This window comes from Hordeum vulgare, chromosome 5H, assembly GCF_904849725.1.
Source record: "Hordeum vulgare subsp. vulgare chromosome 5H, MorexV3_pseudomolecules_assembly, whole genome shotgun sequence".
Classification (NCBI taxonomy): Eukaryota; Viridiplantae; Streptophyta; class Magnoliopsida; order Poales; family Poaceae; genus Hordeum; species Hordeum vulgare.
The window spans coordinates 502,879,330-502,898,204 of record NC_058522.1 but is presented as its reverse complement, the minus strand read 5'-3'; the positions used below and the strand labels follow the sequence as shown (position 1 = coordinate 502,898,204).

The 18,875-nt window shown below is 46.5% G+C and overlaps 1 protein-coding gene across 1 annotated transcript; it reads left to right on the top strand.

Moving 5' to 3' along the window:
• Positions 1-2,435: 2,435 nt before the first annotated feature.
• Positions 2,436-3,284, top strand: LOC123399172 (RING-H2 finger protein ATL39-like). The gene has a single exon (XM_045093604.1). The coding sequence runs from the start codon at positions 2,475-2,477 to the stop codon at positions 3,069-3,071; it is 597 nt and encodes a 198-aa protein (XP_044949539.1). The 5' UTR covers positions 2,436-2,474; the 3' UTR covers positions 3,072-3,284.
• The last annotated feature ends 15,591 nt before the right edge of the window (positions 3,285-18,875 follow it).

Here is an 18,875-nt window from a genome sequence, read left to right as displayed (position 1 = left end):
AGAACGGAGCATTTCACTTTTGTTGTTAAGGAAAAAAATAAAGAAGATCACACATATTTTGGTTGTTCTAATTAGAAAGCATTTTGCAAGGCGTATGGGTTGGATGAGGACAAGAACATTTCCTTCGATCTTGGTAATGAGGATTTTTGTGATAATAATATAAAATTTTAGGTGCATGCCGGGATTAATTGATTCCAGTTCTACCTCCACGTGCGTTTGTCAACAAATTTGTTAGGTAATTTATATTGATTATTAAAAAGTATCTGGTACTCATCCTGACTAAATTTCTTTATTTTCAATTATTAGCTTATTTTCGTGCTCCAAGAACTAAACGACAGATAATAGATCGGACCTACTACAGTTATGGCTCCGAGCTTACTTGGTTGGAGAAAAATCATATCATCTCATTTATTCACGATGTTCAGTATCATGCTAAATATTACATGACGAGCAACATTTATCATGGATATGTGCCACTAGTGCACCAGTTGAACCCTTATAACATCACTTCAGACAAGTTAGTAAGAATTTTTTACCATTGTGTCACTAGTCCATCCTTTTCATACATTGTTCTTAAGAAAAACTAATTTAGCTAACTATGTTATTATTACTTATGTTCTTCAACAGGTACTCCCACGAGAGATTGTGTCTAAATAGATGTTTACCACCGGTGATTTGCATATGGTTAGCTTATGCCCAATGTGGATGAGTTACCCTGGTAAATACAGAATATCTCGAAGTGAAGAAACCCTAAAAATCAAAGGATGGAGCAAGGCAATAAAAGTATCCATGCAACCACTTGGACACGATATCTTGATTGTTGGAGATAGGTTGATCACCCCACAAGTTGGAGATAGGTTAATCTGTATTCTTTAATTGAGAGATGCAGGAGTTTACCTTTTTATGTTATTATACCTAGGAGAGAGCGGTAGTTAGTGTTTTCTAAATTATGATAACTTGTTCACTTGCTAGTATGATAACAACCAGAATGATGAGGAGTTCACCTTTTTTATGCTATTTTACCTATAATGATGAAAATTTAATTAAGATGATGATGAGTTGTTATATGACATAAAGCAGTACAAATTAGATGGATGCAATAGACCAAGTTGAATTACAGGAAAATACGATGTTGCGAATTGCAACATCGTATTTTCCTCTAATTCAACCTGGTCTCTTGTATCCATCTAATTTGTACTGATGTTGGATGTTTCTTTTCCATAATTTATACTGATGTTGTATATCAATATGTGTAAACGCTGATCAATCCACGCATTTACAGATAAACCCTCATAAAAAAAAAACCTAAACCACAGGGGTTAGCAGTGCCTGGCGTGTGGTGGACTTTAGTACCGGTTGGTGTTACCAGCCGGGAGTAAAGGTCCTGCTGCTTGGGCGTCCCACAGTGGCCACGTGGAGTTCTTTAGTCCTGATTCGTAACGCAACCAGAACTAAAAGTTGGAGCCTCTTGTTACGATTGCTTAGTCACGGTTGTAGAACCGGGAATAATGCCCTGTTTTCTCTTAGTGTATGTGGATGGATCAACAACGGCACCGGTTTTCGAAATGGGAAATGAGAACACTCCACACTATCGAGTTTTGTAGGTGTAAGTGGTGGTTTCAGATGGATTGATATATGTTCTTGTTAGAGTTATGTTGAATAATAAATAAAAATGATCGTATGCATCAATTGATGTAGAGGAAAGGGTTTTAACTTTTTTTTTTAAAGTTAACCTCCTGCCTAAATATCATTCGCAAGGCTTGCGTAGCCCTCACATTCCCTCGTGCGCCGTCCGCAGATATTTGCAACTAACATGCACTGCACGCTCCAGCTACGTACTCCGCCAAAATACCGTTCCCAAGACAGCCTGCATGCGCCGCGCCGCGCCGCGCACGAACGAACGAACGAACGACTGCCGCCACTCCCGTAGTCCCCTACGCCTCTCCCCCAACCGATGGATCTCCCCACCATCCCACACCGCGCTGGGACGCAGACCGCTACGCACGCTCTAGCTGTGCGTGCGCCGCCGCCGCCGCCGCTTCCTGCCACACCTCGAACGCAGCTGTGGCCGGCCGCCGTTTCTGGTTGGGCGGCACGGACCGACGCACGAACGGACGGGCCGGAACCCCCCCCCCCCCCCCCCCCCCCCCCCCCGCGCGTCGCCCCGCACGGAGACGCACCCGGAGTGCGGAGAGCGGCTACGCTACGAAGCTTCCCCTCTCACCACCGCATGCACCCATTCACGCACGCGTACGCACAGCTATACCCCCACACCCCCCTACCAATCACTTGCCATAAAAGCACGCGTCGGCCTCACACGCTCAACCTGGCAGCCAGTACTCCCGGCCTACTGAATTCGAGGGAGCCGCGCGCTAGCCCGCCCCGATCGACCGCAGATGCAGCGAGGGTGCGGCAGGTGCTGGGCCGCGCGCCGCCTCCTGTCCGCGCCCCCGCCGGCTGCGGCCGACCAGTCCATGGAAGCGCAGCAGGCGCACCTGGGGAGGGTGCTCAGCATCACCACCACCGTGCTCTTCGTCGCCAGCGTCTCCTACATCGCCCTCAGCACCCTCTACGCCTGCCTCCGCGCCGCCCGCCAGGAGGAGCCCGGCGGGGTCGGCGACAGCGATGACGGCCTGCCGGGACCGGCGCCGCCAAGAGAGGCCACCAAGCGCGCGCTCGACGCCATCCCCGTGCGGGTGGTCGTGCTGCTGGACCATCCACGCGAACGCGACGACGACGGCTGCCCCGAGGCGGCCGTGGAGGGCCAAGGACTACAGCACGCCGACGACGACGATGCCTGCGCGGTGTGCCTGGCGGAGTACGCGGCCGGGGACGAGGTGCGCGTGCTCCCGGCGTGCCGCCACGGCTTCCACCGGGAGTGCGTCGACCGCTGGCTGCTCACGCGCGCGCCCACCTGCCCCGTCTGCCGCGCCCCGGTCGCCGCGCACATCGACGGCGCCGACGCCAAGGAGGAGGTCTGCCCGACCACGACCAGGCACGCCGGTCGCTTTGGTGATTTCGCCGCCTGGTCCATTGGGCTCCCGGCGAGGATATATATGACGGACCCGTGAACGTCCATCCACTTGTCGATCGGAGATGGTAGCGATCGACCAATCAGGAAGGTTCAGCTAGCTAGTAGTAATCCGTCCGGCCGGTACTGTACGTTTAGCTCAATTTTGATGCCTCAAACATTTGTTGATCGATGCCAGTTGTTATCCCCAGATTAATAACAATAGACCACATAAGTGAAATTTTGGGTTTGTCATAGTATACTACATCCTCTATACCACAATACTTGTAGTTGGGGAATTTATATTAATATTCCTCAACAACAAATACGTATTTAGGTACAGAGGAATTACTATATAAGTCAGATTTTGTTGTCGTGCATCTTCAAACTGCACCAGGAAGGAGGAATGGACCTCTATACAAGTCCTTTGTGTCCGTTTTGATGTTGTTGTGCCCAAGAATGAATTGCTTTCTTGCAAATACCCTTTTGAAGTGCGGGAGCTAGCAACGGGGGGGTCCAAATGTGAATGAAGAATGATACACAACAACTATTTATATATACATGTAACATGTTACATAGAGCATGTGTAACCGAACCACACAAAAGAAGGATTGTTGATTTTCATACCATGGATCACGGAACGCACGCCGTGTTCCACTATCATAACGATAATGGAACAATAGCCCGCCTTCTAATACGGAAGTTTGGGATGAGCTAAAGTCCTTTTTTGTTGTCTACCACCAAACGAGGAAGGCCAGTAATAAGTACTCCCTCTGTAAAGTAATATAAGAGCGTTTAGATCACTATGTTATCTAAACGCTCTTATATTAATTTACACGGGAGTACTTGGTTGTTTTCTCTTTGAAGTCACCGCTAAAATGTGACAAACTAAAAGTAGCCAATTTTGTGGGCATGATTGATCCACAATACATAAATGGAATTTGGTAATAATGCATTCATTTGTGTCCATTTTAATGTTGTCCCCAAGAATTGCACAAGTAACCCCCCCCCCCTCGAGGTGCAAGGTCAAAAGGAATTGGATTGTGCATTAAAAATTTATACAGAACAATCGGGCAACATGATGTATAGGTCACGTGTAACCACCAAAAAATAAGGATTGTAGTTTTTCATACCACCGCAAAATGCGTGTCTGGTTTCCACTATCACAGCGATAACGGAACAATAGGTCACCTTCCAATTAGCAATTTTCAAGTCTATTTTGTTTGCTACTACCAAAAGAGGACGTCGAGTGAGTACTTGTTTGTTTTCTCTTTGGAGTCACTCCTAAACTGTGACAAAACAGAAGTAGAGTAGGTATGCCAAGTTTTAGATTTTTTTAATAGTCACAACCAATTTTGTGGGCATGCTCGATCAACAATACCTAATTGAACTTCGTAACAATGCAATCATTTGTGTGCATTTTTATGTTCTTTCCTATAATTGCTAACCTGCAAAAATCCTCTCTGAGGTGCAAGGTCAAAAGGGAGTTAACTGTTTGTTATATAAAAGTATAGAAAAAAATCATGCAACATGTTACATAGATAATGTGTACCCAAACCCGAAAATAAGGATTGTAGTTTTTCATACAACCGCATAATGTGCATCTAGGTCCACTATCATAGCGATAACAGAAAAATAGCTCACCTTCCAATTAGGAAGTTTCGGCTGAGCTAAAGTCTGTTTTTGTTGTCTACCGCCAAAATAGAAAGGCTAATAAGTTCTTGCTTGTTTTCTTCTCTTCAGCAATCATTTCTCAAATATACCTCATTTGCTATATGTGTAGTAGTAACAAAGGTAATTTGGTCTACAGTGGCTATCTATGAAGAATGCTCCTTTTTAGCTCATAATTTTTGTTGTATAGTTTTTCATCACTGTCCGAGGGAGGCCAATGTAGTGGTGGATGTATTGGCTAGGAACTCCAATACCTCTCGAGCAATTTCTTAGAAGTTGGAGCCTTCACGTTTCCTATTAGATATCTTATCAAATGATGTATCTCTATTTTTGTTTGAAATATAAACCGCCATGATGGCATTCCCTAAAAAAAATATTTAATCTTTGTCTTAAAGGAGGACTGGCACGCAATATGTATCTTGTTTTGATCTTACTGACGAAAGTCCAAGCCATTCGTGCCATGCTCTTCCGCGTGTCGACATGCTCCACCGTGATGAGATGTCAGTACACCTTTGGTGTCATCACCACCCCATCATGACCTCGCGTTAGGTCTATACCTAGGCATGGGCAGCCTGGCCCTATGACGCAGCCCGAACCGAGTGCCAAAAACCCAGGTTAGGCTTAGTGTTTGAGCCGGGCTCGGCCTCGAATTTTGGCCCATTGTGTACTTCGGGTCAGGCTCGGGCCTGAGAAATCAAACAGTTTACACGGAGACTCGGCCTGGCCCGAAATTGCTTTTTTATTCCCTTCGGGCCGGGCTCGACCGGGCCTACATTTTATTTTTTGTTTGGGCCGGCCTGGGCTTGGGTCTAGACTTTGCACGCTGGGCTTTTATAGGCCTGTCTCGGCTCGAGGAATGCCCAAGTTAGTGTTGGAAATATGCCCTAGAGGCAATAATAAAATGGTTATTATCATATTTCCTTGTTCATGATAATCGTCTATTGTTCATGCTATAATTGTATTAACAGGAAACAGTAATACATGTGTGAATAAATAGATCACAATGTGTCCCTAGCAAGCCTCTAGTTGGCTAGCTCGTTAGTCAATAGATGATCATGGTTTCCTGATCATGGGCATTAGATGTCATTGATAATGAGATCACATCATTGGGAGAATGATGTGATGGACAAGACCCAATCCTAAGCCTAGCACTAGATCGTATTGTTCGTATGCTAATGCTTTTCTAATGTCAAGTATCTTTTCCTTCGACCGTGAGATTGTGCAACTCCCGGATACCGTAGGAGTGCTTTGGGTGTATCAAACATCACAACGTAACTGGGTGACTATAAAGGTGCACTACGGGTACCTCCGAAAGTATCTGTTGGGTTGGTACGAATCGAGATCGGGATTTGTCACTCCGTATGACGGAGAGGTATCTCTGGGCCCACTCAGTAGAACATCATCATGAGCTCAATGTGACTAAGGAGTTAGTCACACGATGACGTGCTACGGAACGAGTAAAGAGACTTACCGGTAACGAGATAGAACAAGGTATAGGTATACCGACGATCGAATCTCGGGCAAGTTCTATACCGACAGACAAAGGGAATCGTGTACGGGATTGATTAAATCCTTGACATCGTGGTTCATACGATGAGATCATCATGGAGCAAGTGGGAGCCACCATGGGTATCCAGACCCCGCTGATGGTTATTGGCCAGAGAGGTGTCTCGGTCATGTCTGCCTGTCTCCCGAACCCGTAGGGTCTACACACTTAAGGTTCGATGACGCTAGGGTTATAGGGAATTGTTATACGAGGTTACCGAAAGTTGTTCGGAGTCCCGGATGAGATCCCGGACGTCACAAGGAGCTCCGGAATGGTCCGTAGGTAAAGATTGATATATAGGACGGATGGTTTCGGATACCAGAAGTGTTTCGGGCATCACCGGTAACGTACCGGGACCACCGGGATCACCGGAGGTGGCCCCGGGGGACCACCGAAGGGGGGCAACGACCCCGGGAGATAAGTGTTGGGGAACGTCGCATGGGAAACAAAAATTTTCCTACGCGCACGAAGACCTATCATGGTGATGTCCATCTACGAGAGGGGATGAGTGATCTACGTACCCTTGTAGATCGAACAGCAGAAGCGTTAGAGAACGCGGTTGATGTAGTGGAACGTCCTCACGTCCCTCGATCCGCCCCACGAACAATCCCGCGATCAGTCCCACGATCTAGTACCGAACGGACGGCACCTCCGCGTTCAGCACACGTACAGCTCGACGATGATCTCGGCCTTCTTGATCCAGCAAGAGAGATGGAGAGGTAGAAGAGTTCTCCGGCAGCGTGACGGCGCTTCGGAGGTTGGTGATGATCTCGTCTCAGCAGGGCTCCGCCCGAGCTCCGCAGAAACGCGATCTAGAGGAAAAACTATGGAGGTATGTGGTCGGGCAGCCGTGAGAAAGTCGTCTCAAATCTGCCCTAAAAGCCCCATATATATAGGAGGAGGGAGGGGGACCTTGCCTTGGGGTCCAAGGGATCCCCAAGGGGTCGGCCGAGCCAGCGGGGAGGACTCTCCCCCCCAAACCGAGTTGGACTAGGTTTGGTGGGAGGGAGTCCTTCCCCTTTCCCACTTCCTCCCTTTTTTTTTCTTTTCTCCTTTGATTTTTATCCTTGGCGCATAGGGCACTTGTGGGTTGTCCCACCAGCCCACTAAGGGCTGGTGTGGCTCCCCAAATGCCTATGGGCTTCCCCGGGGTGGGTTGCCCCCCCCCCCCCGGTGAACTCCCGGAACCCATTCGTCATTCCCGGTACATTCCCGGTAACTCCGAAAACCTTCCGGTAATCAAATGAGGTCATCCTATATATCAATCTTTGTTTCCGGACCATTCCGGATACCCTCGTGACGTCCGTGATCTCATCCGGGACTCCGAACAACATTCGGTAACCAACCATATAACTCAAATACGCATAAAACAACGTCGAACCTTAAGTGTGCAGACCCTGCGGGTTCGAGAACTATGTAGACATGACCCGAGAGACTCCTCGGCCAATATCCAATAGCGGGACCTGGATGCCCATATTGGATCCTACATATTCTACGAAGATCTTATCGTTTGAACCTCAGTGCCAAGGATTCGTATAATCCCGTATGTCATTCCCTTTGTCCTTCGGTATGTTACTTGCCCGAGATTCGATCGTCAGTATCCGTATACCTATTTCAATCTCGTTTACCGGCAAGTCTCTTTACTCGTTCCGTAATACAAGATCCCGCAACTTACACTAAGTTACATTGCTTGCAAGGCTTGTGTGTGATGTTGTATTACCGAGTGGGCCCCAAGATACCTCTCCGTCATACGGAGTGACAAATCCCAGTCTTGATCCATACTAACCCAACTAACACCTTCGGAGATACCTGTAGAGCATCTTTATAGTCACCCAGTTACGTTGCGACGTTTGATACACACAAAGCATTCCTTCGGTGTCAGTGAGTTATATGATCTCATGGTCATAGGAATAAATACTTGACACGCAGAAAACATTAGCAACAAAATGACACGATCAACATGCTACGTCTATTAGTTTGGGTCTAGTCCATCACGTGATTCTCCCAATGACGTGATCCAGTTATCAAGCAACAACACCTTGTTCATAATCAGAAGACACTGACTATCATCGATCAACTGGCTAGACAACTAGAGGCATGCTAGGGACGGTGTTTTTGTCTATGTATCCACACATGTAAATGAGTCTTCATTCAATACAATTATAGCATGGATAATAAACTATTATCTTGATACAGGAATTATAATAATAAATATACATTTATTATTGCCTCTAGGGCATAATTCCAACAGTCTCCCACTTGCACTAGAGTCAATAATCTAGCCCTCACATCACCATGTGAATTACATTGTAATAAATCTAACACCCATACAGTTCTGGTGTCGATCATGTTTTGGCCGTGGAAGAGGTTTAGTCAGCGGGTCTGCTACATTCAGATCCGTGTGCACTTTGCATATATTTACGTCCTCCTCCTCGACGTAGTCGCGGATGAGGTTGAAGCGTCGTTTGATGTGTCTGGTCTTCTTGTGAAACCTTGGTTCCTTTGCTAAGGCAATGGCACCAGTGTTGTCACAGAACAAGGTTATTGGATCCAGTGCACTTGGCACCACTCCAAGATCCGTCATGAACTGCTTCATCCAGACACCCTCCTTAGCCGCCTCCGAGGCAGCCATGTACTCTGCTTCACATGTAGAATCTGCTACGACGCTTTGCTTGGAACTGCACCAGCTCACTGCACCCCCATTAAGAATAAATACGTATCCGGTTTGCGACTTAGAGTCGTCCGGATCTGTGTCAAAGCTTGCATCGACGTAACCTTTTACGGCGAGCTCTTCGTCACCTCCATACACGAGAAACATCTCCTTAGTTTTTTTCAGGTACTTCAGGATATTCTTGACCGCCGTCCAGTGATCCACTCCTGGATTACTCTAGAACCTACCTGCCATACTTATGGCCAGGCTAACATCCGGTCTAGTGCACAGCATCGCATACATGATAGAACCTATGGCCGAAGCATAGGGGACGGAGCGCATATGCTCTCTATCTTCATCAGTTGCTGGGCACTGAGTCTTACTCAATCTCGTACCTTGTAACACTGGCAAGAACCCCTTCTTGGACTGTTCCATTTTGAACCTCTTCAAAACTTTATCAAGGTATGTGCTTTGTGAAAGTCCTATCACGCGTTTTGATCTATCCCTATAGATCTTAATGCCTAGTATGTAAGCAGCTTCTCCTAGGTCCTTCATAGAGAAACTTTTATTCAAGTAACCTTTTATGCTGTCCAAAAGCTCTACGTTGTTTCCAATCAGTAATATGTCATCCACATATAATATTAGAAACGCCACAGAGCTCCCACTCACTTTCTTGTAAATACAAGATTCTCCAACCACTTGTATAAACCCAAATGCTTTGATCACCTCATCAAAGCGTTTGTTCCAACTCCGAGATGCTTGCACCAGTCCATAAATGGATCGCTGGAGCTTGCACACCTTGTCAGCATTTTTAGGATCGACAAAACCTTCGGGTTGCATCATATACAACTCTTCCTTAAGGAAACCGTTAAGGAACGCCGTTTTGACATCCATCTGCCAGATTTCATAATCGAAAAATGCAGCTATTGCTAACATGATTCTGACGGACTTAAGCATCGCTACGGGTGAGAAAGTCTCATCGTAGTCAACTCCTGGAACTTGTGAAAAACCCTTTGCCACAAGTCGAGCTTTATAAACGGTCACATTACCGTCAGCGTCCGTCTTCTTCTTAAAGATCCATTTGTTCTGAATAGCCTTGCGGCCCTTAGGTAGTATCTCCAAAGTCCACACTTTGTTCTCATACATGGATCCTATCTCGGATTTCATGGCTTCTAGCCATTTGTTGGAATCTGGGCCCACCATTGCTTCTTCATAATTTGCAGGTTCATTGTTGTCTAACAACATGATTGATAAGACGGGATTACCGTACCACTCTGGAGCAGCGCGTGATCTCGTCGACCTGCGTGGTTCAACAGAAACTTGAACTGGAGTTTCATGATCATCATCATTAACTTCCTCCTCAACCGGCGTCGCAACGACAGAGGTTTCCCCTTGCCCTGCGCCATCATCCAGAGGGATGAGAGGTTCGACAACCTCGTCAAGTTTTATCTTCCTCCCACTCAATTCTCTCGAGAGAAACTCCTTCTCGAGAAAAGTTCCGTTCTTAGCAACAAACACTTTGCCCTCGGATTTGAGATAGAAGGTGTACCCAACTGTCTCTTTTGGGTAACCTATGAAGACGCACTTTTCCGCTTTGGGTTCCAGCTTTTCAGGCTGAAGCTTTTTGACATAAGCATCACATCCCCAAACTTTAAGAAACGACAACTTTGGCCTTTTGCCATACCACAGTTCGTATGGTGTGGTCTCAACGGATTTCGATGGTGCCCTATTTAAAGTGAATGCAGCTGTTTCTAATGCATAACCCCAAAATGATAACGGCAAATCAGTAAGAGACATCATAGATCGCACCATCTCTAACAAAGTACGATTACGACGTTCGGACACACCATTACGCTGTGGTGTTCCAGGTTGTGTTAACTGCGAAACAATTCCACATTGTCTTAAGTGAGTACCAAACTCGAAACTCAGATATTCACCCCCACGATCAGACCGTAGGAACTTGATCTTCTTGTTACGATGATTTTCCACTTCACTCTGAAATTGCTTGAACTTTTCAAATGTTTCAGATTTGTGCTTCATCAAGTAGACATAACCATATCTACTTAAATCGTCAGTGAAGGTGAGAAAATAACGATATCCGCCGCGTGCCTCCACACTCATTGGACCACACACATCGGTATGTATGATTTCCAACAAGTCACTTGCACGCTCCATTGTTCCGGAGAACGGAGTTTTAGTCATCTTGCCCATGAGGCATGGTTCGCACGTGTCAAGTGAATCAAAATCAAGTGACTCCAAAAGTCCATCAGCATGGAGTTTCTTCATGCGCTTTACACCAATATGACCCAAGCGGCAGTGCCACAAAAATATGGCGCTATCATTGTTTACTCTAACTCTTTTGGTCTCAATGTTATGTATATGCGTATCGCTATCAAGATTCGTTATGAACAATCCTCTCACATTCGGTGCATGACCATAAAAGATGTTACTCATAGAAATAGAACAACCATTATTCTCAGACTTAAAAGAGTAACCGTCTCGCAATAAACAAGATCCAGATATAATGTTCATGCTCAACGCAGGCACTAAATAACAATGATTTAAGTTCATCACTAATCCCGATGGTAGTTGAAGTGACACTGTGCCGACGGCGATTGCATCAACCTTGGAACCGTTTCCTACGCGCATCGTCACTTCGTCTTTCGCCAACCTTCGTCTATTCCGCAGTTCCTGCTTCGAGTTGCAAATGTGAGCAACAGAACCGGTATCAAATACCCAGGCACTACTACGAGAGCCGGTTAAGTACACATCAATAACATGTATATCAAATATACCTGATTTTTCTTTGCCCGCCTTCTTATCTGCCAGATACTTGGGGCAATTGCGCTTCCAGTGACCCATACCCTTGCAATAGAAGCACTCTGTTTCAGGCTTAGGTCCAGCTTTGGGTTTCTTCGACGGATTGGCAACAGGCTTGCCGCTCTTCTTTGAATTGCCCTTCTTGCCTTTGCCGTTTCTCTTGAAACTAGTGGTTTTGCTCACCATCAACACTTGATGCTCTTTACGGAGTTCAGACTCTGCGACTTTCAGCATCGCAAACAACTCGCCGGGAGACTTGTTCATCCCTTGCATGTTGTAGTTCAACACAAAGCCTTTATAGCTTGGCGGCAGTGATTGAAGGATTATGTGAGTGATAGCTTCTTGCGGGAGTTCAATCCCCAGTTCAGCTAGACGGTTTGAGTACCCAGACATTTTGAGCACATGTTCACTGACAGATGAGTTTTCCTCCATCTTGCAAGCATAGAATTTATCGGAGGTCTCATACCTCTCGATCCGGGCGTTCTTCTGAAAGATAAACTTCAACTCCTGGAACATCTCAAATGCTCCATGACGCTCAAAGCAACGTTGAAGTCTCGGCTCTAAGCCATACGTGCTAACCAAGCGTTCTTAACATCCTGATCAGCCGTAGCGGGTGGTTCATCTCCTAGCGCAGCATTAAGGACATAATCCTTCTTTCCAGCTTGTAAGATTAGCTTAAGATTACGAGCCCAGTCTACAAAGTTGCTTCCATCATCTTTCAACTTAGCTTTCTCTAGGAACGTATTAAAATTCAGGATGACACTTGCGTGAGCCATGATCTACAACACAAATATATTCAAAGTGGACTTAGACTATGTTCAAGATAATTAGAGTTCAACTTAATCAAATTATATGCTAAACTCCCACTCAAAAAGTACATCTCTCTAGTCATTTGAGTGGTTCATGATCCACTTACACTATCCCAAGTCCGATCATCACGTGAGTTGAGTATAGTTTCAGTGGTAAGCATCCCTATGCTAATCATATCAACTATATGATTCATGATCGACCTTTCGGTCTCATGTGTTCCGAGGCCATGTCTGCACATGCTAGGCTCGTCAAGCTTAACCCGAGTGTTCCGCGTGCGCAACTGTTTTGCACCCGTTGTATGTGAACGTTGAGTCTATCACACCCGATCATCACGTGGTGTCTCGAAACGACGAACTGTAGCAACGGTGCACAGTCGGGGAGAACACAATTTCGTCTTGAAATTTTAGTGAGAGATCACCTCATAATGCTACCGTCGTTCTAAGCAAAATAAGGTGCATAAAAGGATTAACATCACATGCAATTCATAAGTGACATGATATGGCCATCATCACGTGCTTCTTGATCTCCATCACCAAAGCACCGGCACGATCTTCTTGTCACCGGCGCCACACCATGATCATCCATCAACGTGTTGCCATCGTGGTTGTCGTGCTACTTATGCTATTACTACTAAAGCTACATCCTAGCAAAATAGTAAACGCATCTGCAAGCACATATGTTAGTATAAAGACAACCCTATGGCTCCTGCCGGTTGCCGTACCATCGACGTGCAAGTCGATATTTCTATTACAACATGATCATCTCATACATCCAATATATCACATCACATCGTTGGCCATATCACATCACAATCATACCCTGCAAAAACAAGTTAGACGTCCTCTAATTTTGTTGTTGCATGTTTTACGTGGTGACCAAGGGTATCTAGTAGGATCGCATCTTACTTACGCAAACACCACAACAGAGATATATGAGTTGCTATTTAACCTCATCCAAGGACCTCCTCGGTCAAATCCGATTCAACTAAAGTTGGAGAAACCGTCACTTGCCAGTCATCTTTGAGCAAAGGGGGTTACTCGTAACGATGAAACCAGTCTCTCGTAAGCGTACGAGTAATGTCGGTCCAAGCCGCTTCAATCCAACAATACCGCGGAATCAAGAAAAGACTAAGGAGGGCAGCAAAACGCACATCACCGCCCACAAAACCTTTTGTGTTCTACTCGAGAAGACATCTACGCATGAACCTAGCTCATGATGCCACTGTTGGGGAACGTCGCATGGGAAACAAAAATTTTCCTACGCGCACGAAGACCTATCATGGTGATGTCCATCTACGAGAGGGGATGAGTGATCTACGTACCCTTGTAGATCGAACAGCAGAAGCGTTAGAGAACGCGGTTGATGTAGTGGAACGTCCTCACGTCCCTCGATCCGCCCCGCGAACAATCCCGCGATCAGTCCCACGATCTAGTACCGAACGGACGGCACCTCCGCGTTCAGCACACGTACAGCTTGACGATGATCTCGGCCTTCTTGATCCAGCAAGAGAGACGGAGAGGTAGAAGAGTTCTCCGACAGCGTGACGGCGCTCCGGAGGTTGGTGATGATCTCGTCTCAGCAGGGCTCCACCCGAGCTCCGCAGAAACGCGATCTAGAGGAAAAACTATGGAGGTATGTGGTCGGGCAGCCGTGAGAAAGTCGTCTCAAATCTGCCCTAAAAGCCCCATATATATAGGAGGAGGGAGGGGGACCTTGCCTTGGGGTCCAAGGGATCCCCAAGGGGTCGGCCGAGCCAGGGGGAGGACTCTCCCCCCCCCCAAACCGAGTTGGACTAGGTTTGGTGGGAGGGAGTCCTTCCCCTTTCCCACTTCCTCCTTTTTTTTTCTTTTCTCCTTTGATTTTTATCCTTGGCGCATAGGGCACTTGTGGGCTGTCCCACCAGCCCACTAAGGGCTGGTGTGGCTCCCCAAATTCCTATGGGCTTCCCCGGGGTGGGTTGCCCCCCCCCCCCCCCGGTGAACTCCCGGAACCCATTCGTCATTCCCGGTACATTCCCGGTAACTCCGAAAACCTTCCGGTAATCAAATGAGGTCATCCTATATATCAATCTTCGTTTCCGGACCATTCCGGAAACCCTCGTGACGTCCGTGATCTCATCCGGGACTTCGAACAACATTCGGTAACCAACCATATAACTCAAATACGCATAAAACAACGTCGAACCTTAAGTGTGCAGACCATGCGGGTTCGAGAACTATGTAGACATGACCCGAGAGACTCCTCGGCCAATATCCAATAGCGGGACCTGGATGCCCATATTGGATCCTATATATTCTACGAAGATCTTATCGTTTGAACCTCAGTGCCAAGGATTCGTATAATCCCGTATGTCATTCCCTTTGTCCTTCGGTATGTTACTTGCCCGAGATTCGATCGTCAGTATCCGTATACCTATTTCAATCTCGTTTACCGGCAAGTCTCTTTACTCGTTCCGTAATACAAGATCCCGCAACTTACACTAAGTTACATTGCTTGCAAGGCTTGTGTGTGATGTTGTATTACCGAGTGGGCCCCAAGATACCTCTCCGTCATACGGAGTGACAAATCCCAGTCTTGATCCATACTAACCCAACTAACACCTTCGGAGATACCTGTAGAGCATCTTTATAGTCACCCAGTTACGTTGCGACGTTTGATACACACAAAGCATTCCTCCGGTGTCAGTGAGTTATATGATCTCATGGTCATAGGAATAAATACTTGACACGCAGAAAACAGTAGCAACAAAATGACACGATCAACATGCTACGTCTATTAGTTTGGGTCTAGTCCATCACGTGATTCTCCCAATGACGTGATCCAGTTATCAAGCAACAACACCTTGTTCATAATCAGAAGACACTGACTATCATCGATCAACTGGCTAGCCAACTAGAGGCATGCTAGGGACGGTGTTTTTGTCTATGTATCCACACATGTAAATGAGTCTTCATTCAATACAATTATAGCATGGATAATAAACTATTATCTTGATACAGGAATTATAATAATAACTATACATTTATTATTGCCTCTAGGGCATAATTCCAACAATAAGGTGGGCCAAGTGGGGGTGGGAACCAGCCCCTAGGTGGGCTGGTGCGCCTCCCCACTCAGCCCATAGCGCAAGGGAGAGAAAAGGGGGGGCAAACCCTAGGCCAGGTGGGCCTAAGGCCCACCAGATGGTGCGCCACCCCCTCCTCCCCCTTCTGGCCGCCGCACCTCCCATCTGGGGGGGCTGCCGCACCCCCTAGGGTGGAACCCTAGGGGTGGCACCTCCTCTCCCCTCCCCCTATATATATCAGGCACTTTTGGCCATTGAGAGACACGGTTTTTCTCTCTCTCTCGGCGCAGCCCTGCTCTTCTTCCTCCTCCTCTCTGCCGGTGCTTGGCGAAGCCCTGCCGGGAGACCTCGTCTCTCCATCGACACCACGCCGTCGTTTTGCTGGAGTTCTTCCCCAACCTCTCCCTCCTCCTTGCTGGATCAAGGTGCGGGAGACGTCACCGGGCTGCACGTGTGTTGAACGCGGAGGTGCCGTTGTTCGGCACTAGATCGGAATCGCTGCAAGTACGACTCCATCAACCGCGTTCTAGCAACGCTTCCGCTTAGCGATCTTCAAAGGTATGAAGATGCTCTTACCTCTCTCTCGTTGCTGGTCTCTCCATAGGAAGTTCTGAATATGCGTTGGAAAATTTTGAATTTATGCTACGTTATCCAACAGTGGCATCCAAGCCAGGTTTTCTATGCGTAGATTCTATGCACGAGTAGAACACAAAAGTTGTGGGCGATGATTTGTCAATTTGCTTGCCGCTACTAGTCTTATTCTTTTCCAGCGGTATTGTGGGATGAAGCGGCCCGGACCGACTTTACACGTACTCTTACGTGAGACTGGTTCCACCGACAGACATGCACACCGTGCATAAAGGTGGCTAGCGGGTGTCTGTCTCTCCTACTCTAGTCGGATTGGATTTGATGAAAAGGGTCCTTATGAAGGGTAAATAGCTTTGGCATATTATCGTTGTGGCTGTCACGTAGGTAAGAAGGCGTTCTTGCTAGAAACCCAAATCAGCCACGTAAAACTTGCAACAACAATTAGAGGACGTCTAACTTGTTTTTGCAGGGTTTGACATGTGATGTGATATGGCCAAAGTTGTGATGTTGCATGTATGATGTATGAGATGATCATGTTATTGTAATAGGTTTCACGACTTGCATGTCGATGAGTATGACAACCGGCAGGAGCCATAGGAGTTGTCTTAATTTATTGTATGAGATGCAACGCCATGTGCTTACTACTTTTACTTCATTGCTAACGGTTAGCTACAGTAGTGGTGATAGTAGTAGTTGGCGTGACAACTTCACGGAGACACGATGATGGAGATCATGGTGTCATGCCGGTGACGATGATGATCATGCGATGCCTGAAGATGGAGATCGAAAGAGCAAAGATGATAATGGCCATATCATGTCACTATATGATTGCATTGTGATGTTTATCATGTTTTACATCTTATTGCTTAGAACGATGGTAGCATAATAAGATGATCCCTCTTAAAATTTCGAGAACGTATTCCCCTAAGTGTGCACCGTTGCGAAGGTTCGTTGTCTCGAAGCACCACGTGATGATCGGGTGTGATAGATTCTAACGTTCGCATACAACGGGTGTAAGCCAGATTTACACACGCGAAACACCTAGGTTGACTCGACGAGCTTAGCATGTACAGACATGACCTCGAATACAAGAGACCGAAAGGTCGAACATGAGTCGTATGGTTGAATACGATCAGCATGGAGTTGCTCACCATGGTGACTAGTCCGTCTCACGTGATGATCGGACACGGGTTAGTCAACATGGATCATGTATCACTTAGATGACTAGAGGGATGTCGATTTAAGTGGGAGTTCATACTTAATTTGATTAAATGAACTTAATTGTCATGAACTTAGTCTAAAAGTTGTCTTTATAAATATTGTAGATGTCCAACGTCAACCTCAATTTCAACGCATTCCTAGAGAAAAACAAGCTGAAAGATGATGGTAGCAACTATGCGGACTGGGTTCGCAACTTGAAGCTCATCCTTGAAGCAGCTAAAAAGGCTTATGTCCTTGATGCGCCGCTAGGTGACCCTCCCGCTCCCGCAGCAGCCCAGGACATTCTGAACGTCTGGCAAACGCGGAGTGATGACTACTCTCTAGTCAGGTGTGGCATGTTATACAGTTTAGAAACAGGGCTCCAAAGGCGTTTTGAGCAACACGGAGCATATGAGATGTTCCAGGAGCTGAAGCTAGTTTTTCAAGCTCATGCCCGTGTCGAGAGATATGAAGTCTCCGACAAGTTCTAGCTGTAAGATGGAGGAGAACAGTTCTGTCAGTGAGCACATACTCAAAATGTCTGGGTTACACGGTCGTCTGACTTCACTTGGAGTCGAACTTCCGGATGATGCTATCATTGACAGAATCCTCCAGTCTCTCCCACCAAGCTACAAAGGCTTTGTGCTTAACTACAACATGCAAGGGATGGAGAAGACCATTCCCGAGTTGTACTCGATGCTCAAGTCTGCAGAAGTAGAAATCAAGAAAGAGCATCAAGTGTTGATGGTCAACAAGACCACTAGTTTCAAGAAAGGCAAGGGTAAGAAGAACTTCAAGAAAGACGGCAAAGCTGCTGCCGCGCCCGGTAAGCCAGATGCCGGGAAGAAGAAAAAGAACGGACCCAAGCCTGAGACTGAGTCTTCTATTGCAAGGGAAAGGGTCACTGGAAGCGGAACTGCCCCAAATACTTAGCGGACAAGAAGGCCGGCAACGTTAAAGGTATATGTGATATACATGTTATTGATGTGTACCTTACCAGCGCTCGTAGTAGCTCCTGGGTATTTGATACCGGTGTTGTTGCTCACATTTGCAACTCAAAGCAGGAACTGCGGAATAAGCGGAGACTGGCCAAGGACGAGGTGACGATGCGCGTCGGGAATGGTTCAAAGGTCGATGTGATCGTCGTCGGCACGCTACCTCTACATCTACCGTCGGGATTAGTTTTAAACCTTAATAATTGTTATTTAGTACCAGCTTTAAGCATGAACATTGTATCAGGGTCTTGCTTAATGCGAGACGGCTACTCATTTAAGTCAGAGAATAATGGTTGTTCTATTTATATGAGTGATATGTTTTATGGTCATGCTCCGCTGGTGAATGGTTTATTCTTGATGAATCTCGATTGTGATGTGACACATATTCATAGTATGAGTACCAAAAGATTCAAAGTTGATAATGATAGTCCCACATACTTTTGGCACTGCCGCCTTGGTCATATCGGCGTTAAGCGCATGAAGAAGCTCCATACTGATGGACTATTAGAGTCTCTTGACTT